General features: G+C 39.4%; 1 protein-coding gene across 1 annotated transcript; it reads right to left on the reverse strand.

The window, feature by feature from the left end:
* Nucleotides 1-20080: 20080 nt before the first annotated feature.
* Nucleotides 20081-21013, reverse strand: LOC124528447 (putative olfactory receptor 2B8). The gene has a single exon (XM_047102070.1). The coding sequence runs from the start codon at nt 21011-21013 to the stop codon at nt 20081-20083; it is 933 nt and encodes a 310-aa protein (XP_046958026.1).
* Nucleotides 21014-22512: the final 1499 nt, after the last annotated feature.

A 22512-nucleotide genomic window follows, 5' to 3' on the forward strand; every position in this document is an offset into this window, starting at 1 on the left:
AACTCTTCCAAGAGATTTAAAATATGACGCAAGTTTCTTTCAAACCAATGTGTGAAAGAAACGGGTACAAATCTGGCATAAAATAAATGTTGATAGCAATGGAATAAAAGATGCGGTAATTCACATTTTTATACCTCCTTTGATTTCCTATGAAGATGTGACCAGTGGTATCCACAAAACAAAATCTATGCACCAACAATTTCTTAATAGAATTAATTATAAATGTATCAGGGACAGTCTAAATGTGCAACAACGGGGAATATCCCCGCACTCACACGTTCTCAGAAGAGTAAACAAAAACAAACCGTGGTTCGTTCTCATGCACACGTGCACAAATATACACACATCCATCTGAAACACATTGCTGACACATTTTTATTGCTTTGATTTTTTCAGTCTATTTATTATTTTGTGTGAGAGAGAGTGAGCACAAGCAGGGGAGGGACAGAGTGAGATGGAGAGGGAGAGATGCAGAGACCCAGAAAGATAATCCCAAGCAAGCTCCTCACTGTCAGCACAGAGCCCAACCTCACACCTCTGAGACCATTACCTGAGCCAAAATCAAGTGTCGGAGGCTTAACCAACTTAGACACAAAAAGCCCAGCTGACAAACTATTTAATTTTCCTAATAAAGGAAACACTCATGAAAGTGAAGGAGAGCAAACAGAAAATGCTAACTCATCCAAACAAAATACCAATATAATACTGCACCATTAGAATAAAATAATGATATATTTTAATAGTCCATATGGATAAGGACTAGGAAGACAGTTGAGAAAAGATAAAGAGGTGGTGAAATGAACTTGTACAAATTTCTTGCTGCTTCACAATATTATATGTGTATGGATGGGTTTTAATATATTTATATTAATTTATATTTAAATATATATTTATATTTATATAAATATATATTTATATATAGGACATATATGCAGAATGTAGAAAGCAGCTCTCATGAAATAATCTGATCCAGGAAATCCAGTTCTAAAAATTACACACAAATTATTACTTTGCACACAAAACAATACTTTAAAAGGACATGTTATATATAGAAAGAGAGAAAAAAATATTAGTTAAAATAAAAACAGATTTTGCAAAAAAAAGTGGCATTCTATACAATAATTACCATCAAAAAAGTATATACTTGAAAGAACATCTCACAAGAACTCAATTTACAATAACGAGAAAACAGGCATCAAATGAAAGACGTTAAATGCTTACTACTGACAGACCTAAGGTAATAGAGCAATTACCCTAAGTGTTCAATGCTACATGTAACTCTAAACGTTTTGGTGGAAGAATACAAATGTCCACAAAACCAGATGCTCAGTGTGCATACTACACAGTTTAAAGACAAAAGACCTCAATATAATGTGTCCATTTAAGGTGTTGTTTCAAACATATAACATTCACTGATATGTTTGACATAAACACGCTGCCCTATCCAGTTCCTGAATGAATCCTGAAAAAGTGGGGGCAAGATTTGTGCAGCCTCAGTGCTACGACTGAATCGCTGTTGCTTTCTTGATGCTTCTGTCTCATGGGTCTGAGCTGACCTCAGACATATGAGAACAGGCCCTCGATGATGAGGGAGGATGAGCAAATGAGGGGAATGGAATCACTAGACAGATGTGATGAACACTGACAGGGCTGTAGGGCAGGTCCTGTGGAAGAAGACAATGAAGTAGGATTTCCAGGGCGTGTTGTTTATTCAGAGAATGCTCTCGGGATAAACGGGGTGAGGGAAGGAAAACAGCAGAGAATGTTGCTAAGCAAGGATGTGGTCTCCAGTGGAACAGAGCAGGAACCTGATCCCATGAGAAGCTGGCCAGAACTCTCCAGCAGAACCATCCATCTGTGATGGTAGAAATACTCTGTCTTCACTGCCCAATACTATGCCCACTCTCTACCTGTCATACCTGAGCATTTTAAATGTCCTATCCAAGAAATAGTGGTGCCTGGGAAGCTCAGTCATGAAGCATCCAACTTTGGCTCATGGCATGACCTCACGATTTGTGGGTTAGAGCCCAACGTCGGGCTCGGTGTTGACAGCTTAGAGAATGGAGCTTGCTTCGGTTCTGTATCTCCTCTCTATCCATCCCCTGCATACACTTTTGTCTATCTGTCTGTCTGTCTCTCACTCTCTCAAGAATAAACATTTTAAAAATTATTTAAGTAAATAAATTAAAATAAAATATCCTAGCTAAGAAACTGAATGCTTCACTTTACTTAATTTTAATACATTTAAATTTAAATAGCTTCCTGTGTGTACTTACTACTGAATCGGACAATATGACTCTGGAGCGTGAATTGCATCAGATTCAGGCCTACCTTGGCATTGGCACCTTTTGTACCTCCCATAGTCTGTCACTGGCTGTGAGCTGCCCCAACCTGTTTCCCCAGACTGCCTGGCTATGTGGCTCCCTTTCAGCTGAGGACAATTCTCTCAAGAAGGGAATGGCTGTGAACCGTGGAGCCCACACTCATACCAACTAGGGTTTGGATTGGAGCCCCAGCAGGTAAAGAGCATCTGAGCAGGTCACCAACAGCGTTCATATGAGAGTCCATTCATGATCCTGTGCAAGGATAGAAGGATGGAAACTCGTGTCCTTTATGCATCACCTAAGTGCAACCACACACAGAGAAACACACGTGCCCCCCCACACACACACATACACACACACAACACACTGTGTCAAGTAAAACATTCAGGTTTTTTGCTACTTTTTTCCTCATCATTTGCTTACTTATATGCACTTGAAGGATCAGCTTTCTTGTTAACAATAAAATCAAACTAAAGATTCATGGACAGAATATACACCAAATGGAACTTCCCTGATGTAATTTTCAACATAGCATTTAAAAACTCCATACATATTTTAGATATATTGGTAACTGGTAAGGGATAAAATAAATATTTATATTAATAAATATTGATATATTAGCATAGAGAGGAAATATTATCTAATTTCACAGACAACATGGAACAAAGGGAAAGCATGGAGGCATACAGTCTGATAGTTTTACACATACAGATTCTCTACTAACCTGTTACTGAAGGCAAATGTTATTCCCACTAAACATGCATATCTGATTATTTTCCACATGTGCACAGAGTGGGGCGATGCATGTACTACAATACAATCAAACGTCTAGGAATGACTTGGTGGCATCAATAATGAACAATTACATTTAGTTCTTAAATTTTGTGAACTTCCACAGTCTGTTGTATTAGACAATTGACCATATGCAAACCATTTAGCTTTTTTTTTTTTTGCTAAAAAAATTGTCTTGCAATTTGCAAGAACAATTGCAACTGGAAATTAACTTGCCGATTCCTACAGCAACACAGAGACCAAGTTATGTTTCACTCACCTGTATTCACCTTCCTTGTGTATTAAAAGCTGTTTCCCTAACTCTTCTCCAAGTTACTGCCTAAATACAGTTCTGGAGATAGGAACATGGACATGTAGAACCATGTCTGCAGTAAATGCAAAGGTTGACTATACCCACACTGGCTCATCCATAACTTTTTTTAAGGAAAAGGACACCTTCTCAGAAAGACTTCACAGGTCTTCATGTGGCACCAGAGATCTGCACTTTGCCTCTCGGAGGTAGAGGATGAAGGCAGTCACAGACTCGAAGTATAGTGTCCCGAGTACAATGACCTGTCTGTGCGACAGTGAGACCCTTACAAGCATGTGAGAGGGTGCCTTGATTCTGAACTCTGGCTGGGCTTGCACAGAGAATCAAGTCCCTTCCCCTGATGACATCTCTGGGGAACGGATGCCCCACACTCTTAATGAGCCCATGTCACTGAGCTGCCCAGACATGGCAATCCTCAGGGACAATGACTATGGAGGACAATGCCAGAGGAGACCTAATCTGTCTTTTCTATTAGTCACATATCTGACAGAGGACAAGTAACTCCCTAGACCTCCCCAGCTAACTTAGTTCCCATCTGTGAATGACCTACATGTTTTACAATACACTTAAGATTTTCTTCCTCACAACTGCACAAAATATATACATATAAATATGTAAGGAAGAATCCATTCACTTGATTAATTTTAAATGTAACTATGTAAATACATTTTTCATTTAATTTCATTCATAACCAATTATACAGGATCACAGAGCTAATAATTAAGCACATCTAATCTTTAGCATGAATATAGAAAAGGGCCACCAAATTCTATCAAACTTCTAATGTGGTTAGAGGGAAAAAACTCAAATCCTATAAAACGCTGTACATTTTACAACCATTGGTTTTAATGGTGTCCTCAAATAATTTAAAAAATTACCTGCGTTGTTAATATGTGTACATGGTTTATTTAAATTCAGCTAGTATTTGCATTTAAGCTCAAATTGATTTTGAGTTTATCAGGAGACTTACAAATACTCAATAAGAAAAATGGAAGAAAATTGATGGGTACTTTGTGCCCATTTCTCAAAGATCCATAACTTCCAGTTTCATTTACCATGTTCTGCCTAAGCAGATAAACTAGGTCCTGCTAAAACTTAGACTTGGATGTTCTCAGGTATTCACATACCAGGTAGATCCCATCCTGATAGTAATGGGGAGAACTGACACTCTGGATGTCCTGAGGAGGGAGAGAATGACAGACCTGCCAGTTCCCAGGCCACACTCGACAGGAAGAAAGGCCCCAAATACATAATCTAACCTTTCACCTAAAGAAGCTAGCAAAGGAACTGCATGAAGCCTAAGGCAAGCAGAAGAAGGGATATAGTAAACATTAGATCAGAAATAAATGATATAGAAACAAAAAACACAGTAGACCAGTTCCTTGAAACTAAGAGCTGGTTCTTTGGAAGAATAAACAAAATTGATAAACCTCTAGCCAGACTTCTCAAAAAGAAGAGAGAGGAACCAAATAAATAAATCATGAATAAAAGAGGAGAGATCATAACCAGCTTTGTAGAAATACAATTATAAGAGAATACTATGAAAACCGATTTGCCAACAAACTGGCCATCTGGAAGACATTGAACAACTCCTAGAAACTCACAAACTACAAGATCTGCAACATGGCAGAGAAGTAGGGGGATCCATACTTCCTGAATCTCTCAAAGTGTAGAGGACAAAGGACTTTGAACACCAGAACCTGGGAGGAAAAGAGGCTGAATCTACCAGGAAGAAAATGGGAAAGCTGGAGAAAAGATGGGTGGGTGGCTGTGAACAACGGGAGATCAAAAAAAAAAAAAAAGGCCGAGTGGGTATGGAGGGGAGGGACCCCCTTCTGCAGAGAGACAAAAGGAAAAGAAAGAGAGGCCAGGGAAGTGTAGGACTGCATCTGGACAAGAGAAAGAAAAGGAAAAGGCAGCCGTCTCCCTGGAGTACTGTGGGAAAAGACAAAGCCTGCCTGTGTCAGCCTGTGTCTGCCACCCCGGGGCTCAGCGGTGAGGGCAGCGGCTCAGTCGGCAGTAGAAGAAGGCAATCCTCCCTGAAGTGCGGGCAGCACAGGCAAAGCCAGCTGGGACCACATATCGGCCATACTGAGAGGCGCTCCCCCAGTGCCAGAGTTCACACAGAAGGACTTTGAATCCTGTCTGCACCCGCGGCACAGTGAGGGCGACTCAAACAGAGTCCACCAGGTCTGGCTCCATGAAGAAGAGACTGGGGGATCACCATTCCCTCCCCCCACCAACACACCACCAAGGCGGGGACTCAGGGATCACTCCCTGGGCCCGTAGTGGAGGTGGGTCCAGTTGCCCCAAGCCACGCCCCTTTGCACTGGGAAACTGTCTATCCACCAGAGAGGCACAGACCCTGCGACAGCTACTCCCCACAAGCACAGCAGCATTGCCCGGATTCACTCTAGGTCAATTCTGGATATCTGGATAGATACAGAGATAGATAGATAGATAGAGATAGAGATAGAGATAGAGATAGAGATAGAGATAGAGATAGAGATAGAGATAGAGATAGATAGAGAGATAGATAGATAGATAGATAGATAGATAGATAGATATTCTTCCCCCCATTTCTCCTCCTTATCTCTTCCCTCCCCTAAGCTGGTTACTCTGGTTACTGGTTTCTGTAAACAGACATATTTAATCCATTCTCTTGATACATGTTCTACACCTCCTTCTTTACACTCCTTTCTCTCTCTCTGGAATAACCAAGCCGTATAGGTTCTCTGCTGGGTACCTTTATCTTCGTTTCGTTTTCCCCACTTCCTTCTTTATTTTCCTTTCTCTCTCTCTCTGCATTAAGCCTCTTAGTCTCTCTGCCTAGTCAATGCTTATTTTTTCTTCTTCCCCCTCCTCTGGTCATTCCTCTCTTTGTATCTGCTCTTCCAACAGCACCGCCTCCACCCCTTCTGTATGTGTAGTCGGTGCCTGGGGGTTTTTGTTTTACTCCTTAGTTTTTTGTTTTTGTTTATTTGTTTGTTTCTGTTATTTCTTTATGTGTTTGAGTGTTTTTGGCCCCGGTTTGTCTATCTGTTTTCCTTTACGGGGCTACTCCAAGGAACAAATCAAGGAGGATCCAAAATACCACTATGAGCAGGGTAATAAAATAACCAAAGTCACAACAACACAGAGCAAGTAACAATCTCTAAAAAACACCTCCTGAAGGGCCAGGCCCTGGACACTGTATGGCCCTCTTTTAATAGAGCAGTGCTCGCAGGTGCAGAGCACACAACAAGCTTTTAAAACACATAAAGGACAAAAAACTAGCCAAAATGATGAAACAGAAGCATTCTCCTCAAAAGAAACTCCAGGAAGTAGCGACAGCTAATGAATTGATCAAAACCGATTTAAGGAAAATAAAAGAACAAGAATTTAGAATAACAGGGGCGCCTGGATGGCTCAGTCGGCTGAGCGTCCGACTTCAGCTCAGGTCATGATCTCGCACTCTGTGAGTTCGAGCCCCTCATCAGGCACTGTGCTGACAGCTCAGAGCCTGGAGCCTGCTTCAGATTCTGTGTTTCCCTCTTTCTCTCTGCCCCTCCCGTGCTCATACTCTGTCTCTCTCTGCCTCTAAAATAAATAAAAACATTTTTAAAAAATTAAAAGAAAAGAATTTAGAGTAATAGTCATAAAATTAATCGCTGGGCTTGAAAACAGCATAGAGACAGCAGAGACTCTATTGCTACATAGACCAAGGGACTAAAAAATAATCAGGAGGAATTAAAAAATTCTATAAATGAGGTGCAAAATAAAATGGAGGCAAGGGGCACATATTCAAGAGACAGAGGGGAAAATAGGTGAATTAGAAGGCAAAATTATGGAAAAAGAGGAAGCTGAGAAAAAGAAAGAAAAAACTCCAAGAATACAAGGGGAGAATTAGAGAACTAAGTGACGCAGTAAAACGGAACAATATCCTTATCATAGGAATTCCAGAAGGAGAAGAGAGAGGCAAAGGGGTTAAAGGTATACTTGAACAAATCATACCTGAGAACTTCCCCTATGTGAGGAAGGAAATGGGCATTAAAATGCAAGAGGCACAGAGAACTCCTTTCAGATGTAAGTTGAATCAATCTTCTGCATGACATATCATAGTGAAACTGGCAAAATACAAGGATAAAAAGAAAATTCTGAAAGCAGCTAGGGATAAACACGCCCTACCATACAAAGGTAGACACATAAGGGTAGTAGCAGACCTAGCTACTGAAACTTGACAGGCCAGAAGGGAATGGCAGGAAATCTTCAATGTGATGAATGGAAAAAATATGCAGCCAAGAATCCTTTACCCAGCAGGTCTGTCATTCAGAATAGAAGGAGAGATGGTTTTCTCAAACAAAAACCGAAGGAATTCATCACCACTAAACCAGCCCTACAACAGATCCTAAGGGGGACTCTGTGAGTGAAATGTTGCAAGGACCACAAAGTATCAGAGGCATCACTACAAGCATGAAACCTACAGACATCACAATGACTCTAAACTCATATCTTTCTATAATAACACTGAATGTAAATGGACTAAATGCTCCAACCAAAATACGTAGGGTATCAGAATGGATTTAAAAAAAAAACAAGACCCATCTATTTGCTGTCTACAAGAGACTCATTTTAAACCTGAGGACACCATCAGATTGAAAGTGAGGGGATGCAGAACTATCTGTCACACTACTGGAAGTCAAAAGAAAGCTGGATTAGCCTTACTTATATCAGACAAACTAGACTTTAAATTAAAGGCTATAACAAGAGATGATGAAGGGCATTATATAATAATTACAGGGTCTATCCATCAGGAAGAGCTAACAATTATAAATGTCTATATGACGAATACAGAGGCCCCCAAATATATAAAACAATTAATCACAAACATAATCAACCTTATTGATAAGAATGTGGTAATTGCAGGGGACTTTAATACTCCACTTACAACATTGGATAGATCATCTAGACAGAGAATCAATAAAGAAACAAGGGCCCTGAATGATACATTGCATCAGATGGACTTGACAGATATATTTAGAACTCAGCATCCCAAAGCAACAGAATATACTTTCTTCTCGAGTGCACATGGAACATTCTCCAAGACAGATCACATACTGTGTCACAAGACAGCCCTTCATAAGTACAAAAGAATTGAGATCATACCATGCACACTTTCAGACCACAATGCTATGAAACTTGAAATCAACCACAGGAAAAAGTCTGGAAAACCTCCAAAAGCATGGAGGGGAAAGAACATTCTACTAAAGTATGAATGGGACAACCAAGCAATTAGAGAAGAAATTAAAAGATATATGAAAACAAATGAAAATGAAAATGCAACATTCCAAACGCTTTGGGATGCAGCGAAGGCAGTCCTGAGAGGAAGATACATTGCAATCCAAGCCTATCTCAGGAATCAAGAAAAATCCCAAATACAAAACCTAACAGCACACCTAAAGGAAATAGAAGCAGAACAGCAAAGACAGACTAAATCCAGCAGAAGAAGAGAAATAATAAAGATCAGAGCAGAAATAAACAATATAGAATCTAACAAAAACTGTAGAGCAGATCAATGAAACCAGAGTTGTTTTTCTGAAAAAATAAACAAAATTGATAAACCTCTAGCCAGGATTCTCAAAAAGAAAAGGAAGGGGACCCAAATGGATAAAATCATGAATGAGAATGGAATTATTGCATCCAATCGCTCAGAAACACAAGCAATTATCAGGGAATACTATGAAAGATTATGTGCCAACAAACTGGACAACCTGGAAGAAATGGACAAATTCCTAAGCACCCACACACTTCCAAAACTCAAATGGGAAGAAACAGAAAATTTGAACAGACCCATAACCGCAAATAAACTGAATCAGTTATCAAAAATCTCCCAACAAATAAGAGTTCAGGACCAGATGGCTTCCCTGGGGAATTCTACCAGACATTTAAAGCAGAGGTAATACCTATCCTTCTCAAGCTGTTCCAAAAAATAGAAAAGGAAGGAAAACTTCCAGGCTCATTCTATGAAGCCAGCATTACTTTGATTCACAAACCAGACAGAGACCCAGCAGAAAAATAGAACGACATGCCAATATCCCTGATGAATATGGATGCAAAAATTCTCAACAACATACTAGCAAATCGAATTCAACAGCATATAAAAAGATTTATCCACCCTGATCAAGTGGGATTCATTCCTGGGCTGCAGGGCTGGTTCAATATTTGCAAATCAATCAATGAGATACATCACATTAATAAAGGAAAAGAAAAGAACCATATGATCCTGTCAATCGATGCAGAAAAAGCATTTGACAAAACACAGCATCCTTTCTTGATTAAAACACTCAAGAAAATCAGGATAGAAGGAACATACCTCCACATCATAAAAGCCATATATGAAAGACCCACAGCTAATATCATCCTCAAGGGGGACAAACATAGATTTCCCCCTGATCAGGAACACCATAGGGATGTCCACTCTCATCACTATTCTTTTCCATAGTACTGGAACTCCTAGCCTCAGCAATCAGACAGCAGAAAGAAATAAAAAGTATACACACTGGCAAAGAATAAGTCAAACTCTCACTCTTCACAGATGACATGATACTGTACATGGAAAACTCAAAAGACTCCACCAAAAAACTGTTAGGACTGATTCATGAATTTGGCAAAGTCGCAGGATATAAAATCAACATACAGGAATCAGTTGCGTTTCTATACACCAATAATGAGGCAGCAGAAGGGGAAATCAATGAATTTATCTCATTTATAATTACACCAAAAACCACAAGAAACAGGAATAAACGTAACCAAAAAGATAAAAGATCCACATGCTGAAAATTATACAGCACTTATGAATAAATTGAAGAAGACACAAAGAATTAGAAAAACATTCCATGCTCATGGGGCACTGGGTGGTTCAGTCAACTAAGCATCCGACATCAGCCCAGGTCATGAACTCATGGTTCATGAGTTTCAGCCCCACATTGGGCTCTGCACTGACAGCTTGGAGCCTGGAGCTTGCTTCAAATTCTGCATCTCCCTCTCTCTCTCTGCCCCTGCCCCACTCACATTCTGTCTCTCCTTCTCTCAAAAATAAATAAAGACTTAAAAAATTTTTAAATGAAAACATTACATACTCATCGCTGAGTAATCCTCAACAAAGCAGGAAAAAGTATCCAAAGGAAAAAAGACAGTCTCTTTCACAAATGGTGTTAGGAAAACTGGCATACAGAAGTGGCATATAGAAGAAAGAAACTGGACCACTTTCTTACACCATACAGAAAATTAAATCCAAAAGGGATGAAAGACCTAAATGTGAGACAAGAAACCATCAAAATCCTAGAGGAGAACACAGGCAACAACCTCTTTGACCTGGCCATCGCAACTTCCTACTAGACATGTCTCCAGAGGCAAGGGAAACAAAAGCCAAAATGGGACTTCTTCAACATAAACATCCTTTGCATACAAAACTAAAAGGCAGCCTACAGAATAAGAGATGTTTGCAAATGATATAATGGATAAAAGGCTAGTTCCAAAATCTAAAAAGAACGTATCAAACTCAACACCTTAAAGGTAAATAATCCACTTAAGAAATGGGCAGAAGACATGAACAGGCATTTCTCCAAATGAGACATCCAGATGGCTAACAGACACATGAAAATATGCTCAGCATCACTCATCATCAGTGAAATACAAATCAAAACCACAATGAAATACCACCTCACACATGTCAGAATGGCTAAAAATAACAACTCAGAAAACAACAGATGTTAGTGAAATGTGTATAAAAGGGAATGCTCTTACGCTGTTGGTGGGAATGCAAACTGGTATAGCCACTCTAGAGAACAGTATGGTGGTTCCTCAAAAATCTAAAAGGAGAACTACCCTATGACCCAGCAATTGCACTACTAGTTATTTACCCATGGGATACAAAAATACAGATTTGAAGGGGTACACACACCCACAGATTTATAGTAGCATTATCAACAATAGCCAAATTATGGAGAGAGCCTAAGTGTCCGTTAACTGATGAATGGATAATAAGTGGTATACACACACACACACACAATGGAATATTACTCGGCCGTCAAAAATAGAGGAATCTTGCCATTTGCAACCACATGAAAGGAGCTAGAGTGTGCTAAGCAAAATAAGTCAGCCATAAAAAGACAAACACCATACGATTTCATTCATATGTGGAATTTAAGAATCAAAACAGATGAACATAAGGAAGGGGGTTAAAAGAGAGAGGGCAACAAATCATAAGAGACTTAAATATGAGAACAAACTGAGAGGGGAGGTGGGTGTGGGATGGGCTAGATGGCTGATGGGCATTAGGGAGGGTACTTGTGATGAGCACTGGGCGTGTATGTAAGTGACAAATCACTGAATTCTACTCCTAAAATCAATATTGCATTGTATGTTAACTAATTAGAATTTAAATTTAAAAATGAATAGAAAAAAAGAAGATATATAGATATATATAGATATAGATATCCATATATCTATATCTCTTCTTAGATGATATCTATTTATCTATATCTCTTATATATATAGATATATAGATATATATAGATTTTATATATATATATGTGTGTGTGTGTATGTGTGTGTGTGTGTATATATATATATAAAATGTTACTCAACAATCAAAAAGAATGGTGTCTTGCCATTTGCAACCACGTGGATGGAACTAGAGTGTATTATGCTAAGCGAAATAAGTCAGTCAGAAAAAGACACATCATATGAGTACACTCATAGGTGGAATTTAAGAAACAAAAAAAAGGAACATATGGGAGGGTGAAAGCAATTAAGAAAAAAGAAACAAACCACAAGAGGCTAAAGGAGAACAAACTAAAGGTTGATGGGGTGGAGGCAGATGGGGGATGGGCTAGATGGAGGATGGGCATTAAGGAGGGTACTTGTGATGAGCACTGGGTGTTATATGTAAGTAATCAATCACTGGATTCTACTTCTGAAACAGGGGTGCCTGCGTGGCACAGTCAGTTAAGTGTCCAACATCCACTCAGCTCATGGTTCCAGGTCCAAATCAGGCTCTCTGCTCTTGGCAAAGAGCCTCCTTCAGATCTTCCATCCCTCTCTCTTTCTGCCTCTCTCTCACGCACACTCTCTCTCTTTCAAAATAAACACTTAAGGGCACCTGAATGGCACAGTGGGTTAATTGACCAACTCTTGATTTCAGCTCAGGTCATGATCTCACGGATCATGAGTTCAAGTCCCACATTGGGCTCCACAGCTCACAGTGCAGAGCCTGCTTGAGACTCTCTCTCTCCCTCTCTATCTGCCTCCTCTATGCATGTTGTCTCTCTCTCTCTCTCTCTCAAAATAAATAAATAAATTTTAAAGAAAAATGAACATTTCAAAACATTCTACTACTGGGGCTTCTGGGTGGCTCGGTCAGTTGAGTGTCCGACTTCAGCTCAGGCCATGATCTCCCAGTCTGTGGGTTCGAGCTCCATGTCAGACTCTGTGCTGACAGCTCAGAGCCAGGAGTCTACTTCCCATTCTGTGTCTCCCCCTCTCCCTGCCCCTCCACCACTTGTGCTCCATCTGTCTCTTAAAAACTAAATAAACATTTAAAAAATTTTTAACAAAAAAAATTCTAATGACATAAATCAAAAATAAATCAAAAATTAAAAAAAATATGGAGGAGCCAAGATTGCAACAGGACAGAAGGCTCTTTTTTTTTTGCATCTCTCATCCCTGATATGCAGCCAGATAAACACTAATCCATCTTGCACATCTAGAAAACTTATTTGAGGATTAACACAACAATATGCAAATCCTAAACCACAAACTAAACAGGCACACAGAGCAGAGAGGTGAACTGGAGGAGAGAGAAGCTACAGAGGGCAGGGAGCTGTTTTTGCTTGTAGGGAAAGGACAGGGGGCAGGGAGAGTACAGGAAAAGCACCCACACACACACTTGAAGCAGCTGGGCTGGAGAGAAAGTGTAAGTGTGGAAACAGGCATAAGGGACTGAACAAAAAAGGGAAAAAGGAGAAAGAAGAGGGGTTAAATTCCATTAAGAATTTATAAACAAGGGAACGCAGAGTTGGAAACTCCACAGCTCAATACCTGGCTGTGCTCTGGTGGGAAGGGTGACCCCTGGAGCAGAAAGCAAGTCCAAGGGGTCCTCTGGTCACATGGTGAGAGGCGGTTCCCCTGCTGGGAGGACATGGGGTAGAGGCTGCGTGGCCACCTGACAGCAAAGGTCCCATAGGACCCTGGAAAACAACCACATTTGCTGGTGCTGGAACAAGGTCATTAAGGATAAAGCCTGGCACCAGATATGTGTTGTGATTTTCCATAATCCCTGAAACGTTGCTGCTACAAGATCATGTAAACTTTTTCTGGGGTGGGTAGGCACCCAGATGGTCTCCAGGCATCAACAACAGCACGGTCTCACAAACATTCCAGGGAGCCGGCTGGCAATTGCTTGGTGAGACCTTCCCCCAGAGGGTTGGAATAGGTGACAGCTGCAGTCCCTCAAAAGTGAGGGTTTGGGAAACACAGCCACATCAGAGATAAAACTCAGGGGGAGGTGCCACCTGGCAGCCTGACAGCTTGGTCATGGACAGTGTAGAAGCAGGGAGTGGGCAGAAGCTGGAGACAAGGAGGAGACTTGATTGCTGGTCAGGGAGAGTACAGATTCTGATACTAAAGACTGGGTAGTTGGGTGACATCATTTTCACCTCTCCTGTGCATAAACCTCCACACCTACAGGCACCAAAGCAATCCACCCCAGTAAGCTAAGCAGTGCCATCTAGTGGAGAACAATGTCATTACACTAAACCGTGACCAACTGGGCCAACCTCACTCTTCAGGAACACCACCAATATCTCTACCTGCTTAGTTTATGACCTATAAACTGCTTCATAATATAATTTATAGGGGAAAGTGGATGTAATTTCAATCGTATTTAATTCTGTTCACTGGTCCATCTATTCCATTTATTTCTTTTTCTTTTCTTTTCAAATTCTTGAATAAAGGAGAAAAAATTTATTTTTATTTTACATTTTTATTAGAAAGATTTTTATTTTTTTCTACTATAGTTTTTACTTTTGAAAATTTTTTCAATTCCATTTTACTTTATTTCATTTTATTCTATATCATTGTATTCATTTCTTGAAATTGTCAAACTTTTTTTTTCCTTTTTTTTTTTCTTTTCCTCTCTTTCCCTGTTTTCACTAATCTATCAAGCTTCTTTCAACACCTGACCAAAACACACTTAGGATATAGCATCTTTTATTTGAATTTTTTTGTGTTTTTTTATTTTTATTTTTATTTTTTTACATCAATTCCGTTTCCTCCTTCAAAAAGATGAAATGAAGGAATTCACCCCAGAAGAAAGAACAGGAAGAATGACAGCCAGGAACTTAATCAACACAGATACAAGCATGATGTCTGAACCAGAATTTAGAGGCATGGCACTCTTGAATGGAAGCCATGGCAACAAGCATAGATGAATCAGAGCAGCGAATCACTGATATAGGGGACAAGCTTATTAAGAAAAATGAAGAAAAAAAAGAGAGAGTCTAAGGCAAAAGAGAATGAAGTAAGATTTAGAGACCCAGTGACTCATTGAAAAGGAATAACATCAGAATAATAGCAGTCCCAGATGATGAAGAGAGAGAAAAAGGGATAGGAAGTTACGTGAGCAAATCATAGAAGAAAACTTTCCTAACCTGGGGAAAGACAAAGACATCAAAATCCAGGAAGCACAGAGAACTCCCATTAGATTCAACAAAAACTGACCATCAACAATGTATATCAATTCAAATTTACAAAATACTCAGGCAAAGAAAGATTCATGAAAGCATAAAGGGAAAAAAGTCATTAACCTACAAGGGAAGACAAATCATGTCCTAGCAGACCTATCCACAGAAACTTGGTGGCCAGCAGGAGTGCCAGGATATATTCAACGTGATGAATCAGAAAAATATGCAGCCAAGAAGTTTCCCTGCCAAACAAACAAAGGAGTTTGTGACCACTAAAACAGCCCTGCAAGAAATTTTCAGGGCGATGCTCTAAGAGAAGAAAAGAGCAAACAAACAAACAAACAAAACAAAACAAAAGAAAACAAAACAAAAACCAAGAAGACCAAAGGCAACAAAGACTAAAAGGAACAGAGAACACCACCAGAAACTCCAACTCCACAGTAAATTCATAACTTTCAGAACTCACTATAAATGTCACTGGACTAAACATTCCAATCAAAAGACATAGGGTAACAGAATGGATAAGAGAAGAAGATCCATTTATATATATTTACAAAAGACCCATTTTAGACCTAAAGACACCTTAATATTGAAAGTAAGGGGATGGAGAAGCATCTATCATACTAATGGTCACAAAAAGAAAGCCAGAGTAGCCATACTTATATTAGACAATCTAGATTTTAAACTAAAGACTGTAACAAGAAATGAAGAAGGGCATTATATCATAATTAAGGGATCTATCCACCAAGAAGATCTCACAACTGTAAGCATTTATGCTCCAAATGTGAAAGCACTCAAATATATAAAGCAATTAATCACAACACAAAAAAACTCATTGTTAATAACACCATAATAGTAAGGGACTTCAGCACCCCAATGACAGCAATGCACAGATCATCTAGACAGAAAATCAACAAGGAAACAATGGTTATAAATGACACACTACACCGGATGGACTTAACAGATATATTCAGAATATTTCATCCTAACGTACCAGAATACACATTCTTCTCAAGTGCACATGAAACATTCTCCAGAATAGATCACATAACGGGACACAAATCAGCCCTCAAAAACTACAAAAAGATCAAGATGATACCATGCATATGTTCAGACCACCACACTATGAAACTCAAATCAACCACAAGAAAAAATGTGGAAACATAACAAACAGTTGGAGGAAGTTGAAAAGTACATGGAAGCCAATGAAAATGATAACACCACAGCCCAGAACCTCTGGGATGCAGCAAAAATATTCATAAGAGGAAACTATATACCAATGCAAACCTTCCCAAAGAAGGAAGAAAGGTCTCAGATACACACCTAACCTGACACCTTAAAGAGCTGGAAAAAGAAGAGCAAGTAAAACCAAAAAACAGCAGATAATATGAAATACTAAAAACAAGAGCATAAATCAATGCTATCAAAAAAAAAAAATCAGTAGAATAGATCGATGAAACCAGAAGATGGTTCTTTGACAGAATTAACAAAACTGATAAACCCATATCCAGTTTGATGAAAAAGTAAAGGACCCAAATAAATAAAATCAAGAATCACAGAGGACAGATCACAACCAACACAGCAGAAATACAATCAATAATAAGAGAATATTATGAGCAATTATATACCAATGAAATCGGCAATCTGGAAGAAAAGGACAAATTCCCAGAAACATATAAACTATCAAAACTGGAAAAGGAAGAAACAGAAAATTTGAACACACCCATAACCAGTAAAGACAACGAATTAGTAATCAAAAGTCTCCCAAAAAACAAGAGTCCAGGCCTGGTTGGCTTTAGGGGAATTCTACTAGATATTTAAAGAAGAGTTAACACCTATTCTTTTGAAGCCATACCAAAAATAGAAATGGAAGGAAACCTTACAAACTGATTCTCTGCAGCCAGCATTACCTTGATTCTAAAACCAGACAAAGAACCCACACAAAAGGAGAATTACAGAACAATTTCCCTGATAAATATGGATGCAAAAGTCCTCAACAAGATACCAGCCAACCAAATCAGACAATGCATTAAACGAATTATTCACCACACCAAGTGGGATTTATACCTGGGATGCAGGGCTGTTTCAACAGCCACAAATCAATCAATGTTATACGTGATATCAATAAAAGAAAGGACAAGAACCACATGATTGTCTCGAAAGACACAGAGAAACCATTTGACAAAACACGGCACACTTTCTTGATAAAAACCCTCAAGGGGCGCCTGGGTGGCGCAGTCGGTTAAGCGTCCGACTTCAGCCAGGTCACGATCTCGCGGTCCGTGAGTTCGAGCCCCGCGTCGGGCTCTGGGCTGATGGCTCAGAGCCTGGAGCCTGTTTCCCATTCTGTGTCTCCCTCTCTCTCTGGCCCTCCCCCGTTCATGCTCTGTCTCTCTCTCTGTCCCAAAAATAAATAAACGTTGAAAAAAAAAAATTAAAAAAAAAAAAAAACCCTCAAGAAAGTAGGGATAGAAAGTTCATACCTCAAGATTCAAAAAGCCATATATGAAAGACCCACTGCTAATATCTTTCTCAATGGGGAAAAGAAAGACCTTTCCCCCTAAGTTCAGGAACACGACAGGGATGTCCACTCTCACCACTGTTATTCAACATGCCATTGGAAGTTTTGGCCTCAGCAATCAGAAGCCACAAGGGAATAAAACGCATCCAAAGTGGCCAGGAGGAAGTCAAACTTTCACTCTTAGCAATGACATAAAACTCTATGTGGAAAACACAACATATTCTACTGAAAAACTGCTAGAACTGATCCATGAATTCAGCAAAGTCACAGGATATAAAATCACTGCACAGAAATCGGTTGCATTCCTATACACCGATAATGAAGCAACAGTAAGAGAAATCAGGAATCGATCCCATTGACAAGTGCACAAAAAACCATTAAATACCTAGAAATGTACCTAACCATGAGGTGAAAAAAATATACACTGAAAACTATACAAAGCTTAAGAAATTGAAGAACAAAGAAATGGAAAAATATTCCATGCTCCGGGAATGGAAGAACAAAGATTGTTAAAACATCAATACTCCCCAAAGCAATCTACATATGCAAGGAAATCCCTATCAAGACAACACCAGGATTCTTCACAGAGCTAGAACAAACAATCCTAAAATTTGTATGGAACCAGAAAACACCCCAAATTCCGAAAACAATCTTGAAAAAGAAAACTAAAGCTGGAGGCATCACAATCCAGGATTTCAAAATGGATTACAGCATAACTGAATGAGCCACCCAGGTGCCTGGGTACAATATGATTTTTGATAAAAGGATTATAATAGAGATCTTCAATGAAGATAACAAAGCTCAGAGAAATTTAGTGAAAACAAGTAGTCAAAGACAATACAAATGCAGAATTCCAAACTGGCTTAGAATGTGGGATTTGATTCCTACCTTACCATTTCTCTACAGTGCTCCAACGTCCTACTTGTTACAAAGCCAAAAGAGCAATCATCCCCTAATTAATGGCACCTGCCTCACAGGCTTGTTTTGGGGAATGAATAAACCATGCAAAGCATTTCTGGAAAAAAATAAGATGTATTACAAAACTGTAATCATCAAGACGGTATGGTACTGACACAAAAACAGACAATCAGATCAATGGAACAGAATGGAACCCAGAAATGGACCCACAATTATATGGCCACCGAACCTTTGACAAAGCAGGAAAGGATATCCAGTGGAATAAAGACGGTCTTTCCAGGAGATGGTGCTGTGACAACTGGACAGCGACATGCAGAAAAATGAACCTGGGCCACTTTCTTACACCATACACAAAAATAAACTCAAAATGGATGAAGGACCTAACTGTAAGACAGGAAGCCATCAAAATCCTAGAGGATAAAGCAGATAAAAACCTCTTTGACTTAGGCAGCAGCAACTTCTCACTCAATACATCTCCAGAGGCAAGGGAAACACAAGCGAAAAAGAACTATCAAGAACTCATCAAAATAAAAATCTTCTGGTATTTATCCAAGGGATACAGGTGTGTTTTTTCAAAGGGATACATGCACCCCCATGTTTATAGCAGCACTATCAACAATAGCCAAAGTATGGAAAGAGCCCAAATGTCCACTGATGGATGAATGGATAAAGAAGATGTGGTATATATATATATATATATAATGGAGTATTACTCGGCAATCAAAAAGAATGAAATCTTGCCATTTGCAACTACATGGATGTAATTGGAGGGTATTATGATAAGCAAAATCAGTCAGAGAATGACAAATATCATATGACTTCACTCATATGAGGACTTTAAGAGACAAAACAGATGAACATAAGGGAAAGGAAACAAAAATAATATAAAAACAGGGAGGGAGACATATAAGAAACTCATAAATATGGAGAACAGAGGGTTACTAGAGGGGGTGTGGGAGAGAGAATGGGCTAAATGGTAAGAAATCTACTCCTGAAATCATTGTTGCACTATATGCTAACTAATTTCAATGTGAATTTTAAAAAATAAAAAATAAAATTAAAAAAAGAAATTTATAAAGGTGTTATACATTCAAATTACAAATAATCTAATTAAAAAATGGACAGAATACATGAATAGATATTCTCCAAAAAGACATCCAGATGGCAAAAAAACACTTCAAAAGATGCTCAACATCACTGATTATCAGTTAAATACAAATCAAAAACACAATGATATATCACTTCATCCATGTCAGAAAGGCTAAAATCAACAACACACGAACAACAGGTGTTGTCAAGGATATATAGAAATGGGAACTCTCTTGCACTGTTGAATCCATGAATTCAGAGTTTGAACACCAGGTTGCTTAAAACAAAGAGGTAAGGTAATTCTCTTGAGAGTCGTCAGGGGATATGTTGGAGGAAATGTGGAGGACACAAAATCTTAAAGCCTCTGACATTCAAAGTCTTCCATGAAGGCTCTTCCCCCCAGTCATATGGAGCCCCTACAGAAAACCTTCTTCATTGCTCCCATCACATCCTTGTTCCGCAGTGTATATATGAAGGGGTTGACCATGGGGGTGACGATGGTGTAGAAGAGAGAAATGAACTTGCCCTGATCCTGGGAGTGGTTGTTGCTGGGCTGCAGGTAAGCATAGATGGCCGTGCCATAGAACAGGGAGACCACTGTGAGGTGAGACCCACATGTCCCAAACACTTTCCTCTGTCCTGCGGCTGACTTTATTCTTAACACTGCCCTGACTATCCGACCATAGGAGAATGTGATTAATGCCACAGGTATGAAAAGAAAGATCATACTGAAAAATAAGATCTCAGACTCATACACAGTGGTGTCAACACAGGCAAGCTTGAGCAATGGGGGGACCTCACAAAAGAAGTGGTCTATTTTATTTCTCCCACAAAGTGGTACAAGAAAAATGAGCACCGTCTCCAATGAGGAGTTGGCAAAACCAGTGAACCACGATGCAGAAGCCATCAGGGCACAGAGACGGGGGTGCACGATCACTGTGTAGTGCAGGGGCCTGCAGACGGCTGCATAGCGGTCAAATGCCATCACCCCTAACAGAATGCATTCTGTGCATCCCAACCATAGAGAGACGAAGAGCTGAGCTACACAGCCAGCGAAGGAGATAGACTTGTCTGGTCCCCTGAGATGAACCAGCAGCTGAGGAACAGTGCTGGTCGTGTAACACAGGTCCAGAAAGCTTAGGTTGGACAGGAAAAAGTACATGGGAGTCTGCAGGTGTGGGTCCAGGCGGGACAACGCAATGATGCTTGTGTTTCCCAGCAGGGTGAGCAGATAGAAGATCAGAAGAACCACAAAGAGGACTCGCTCCAGCTGAGGCCGATCAGAGAAACCCAGCAGGATAAAGCCAGTGAAAGAACTTCCATTTTTCTGGTCCATTCTTTCTTACCACATGCTTCCTGTCAAGACCAAGTATTTAGCAATTTTTAAAAGAAATCTTCAAAAAAAAAGTTGGCAGGAGGTGGATTTATCATGCTATAAGACAGGACATGACATTTTATAAGTAACTATTTGAATAAATGATGTACTCATGAAATTGATCAATTAGTTCCAATTTAGTTCCACATTACCACAAAAAGTAAATCATTAACATTTAATGTAAGATAAATCACATAATGGGCCTGTGTCTGCATCAGTCATAGTTACAAAAGGTCTTTTGTAGGCTTAAAGTGCTACAAATATATGTGTGCATTTCAGAGAAAATGGGGATGAGGGAAAAGACGAAGGAAAATCAGAAAGAATAGGAAAGAGATGCAGACAGAGGGAGATTCAGCATCTTTAAAAGTCTTTTTCTGATGTTTATTTATCTTTGATAGGGAGATAAAGACAGAGTCCAGGCAGAGGAGGAGAAGAGACAAAAGAAGACACAGAATCTGAGGCCGGCTCCAGGTTTCCAGCTGTCATCACAGAGTCAGACATGGAGCTTGAACAGCGAGATCTTGACCAGAGCCGAAATCAGACCCTTAACCGACTGAGCAACCCAGGTACTCCAGATTCATTATCTTTCATATGTATCTCATAATTCCACACACCTGGAATGCACACCACACATGTCACAGGTTATGATACAACATGATCTCTAAAATAAATTCAGTTATAGGAATCTATGCCCTGGAATTTATTTCTACAAAGAATTCAGTTACATTCAACACATTGCTTCTAGTTCTGCATACAAACATATATCAGGTTTCTTTTTGTGTGTATGGTAGTCAAACAATTAAATACTCAATCAGAGAGAACCTGACAACACCACCATTCAAATAGTTTTTAACTTTTGCAAGATGCTTAAAATTACCATACCAATTTAACAGGAACTCTGAAAATTCATTGGCTAAGCAGAGTCCTTTGGAATCAGAATTCTAAAATACAGTGGTTAGCACTTTCCTCTTCCTTCTGCCGATTTCTGTTTCACACATTACTCCATTTAGCATTCAAAAAATTCCTGAAAGAGGTAGGATTACTCCATGTCACCATTCTAATCAGAACATTTTAAATCATTATCCAAATGTGTAATCTATGTACAAAGGGTAATGCTTTGCATCATTTCCAATGATAAAATAATTACTTGGGTAAATATATAAAGACAGATACATTCTCAAAGCAATGACAGCTCAAAGAGCTATAATGCAAAACTTATCATAGTACAAGGACAGGCATAAAGGAAAGGATATATTGGTATTATACAAACTCTCCGACACCCATGTATATTATATTAAAGATCACCATTCTGGAATCTAGCTTGCAGAGATAGTCACACTAGATCAAACTTAAAGCTATGCCAGCTCTAAGGCTCTAGGGCTCGTCTGATGACCTTTCCCACCCAACTGCGCAGTACTGAATGAGCATAGTAACATATGAACGAAAGGGCATCAGGGCAC

This window comes from Lynx rufus, unplaced genomic scaffold (genome assembly GCF_022079265.1).
Source record: "Lynx rufus isolate CCGP_SWC_20201006 ecotype Redwood Valley unplaced genomic scaffold, mLynRuf1.p SCAF_6, whole genome shotgun sequence".
Taxonomy (NCBI): Eukaryota; Metazoa; Chordata; class Mammalia; order Carnivora; family Felidae; genus Lynx; species Lynx rufus.

Excerpts from the sequence above, each read along its gene's own strand:
- LOC124528447 (XM_047102070.1), bottom strand. The coding sequence starts at position 21,013 with ATGGACCAGAAAAATGGAAGTTCTTTCACTGGCTTTATCCTGCTGGGT.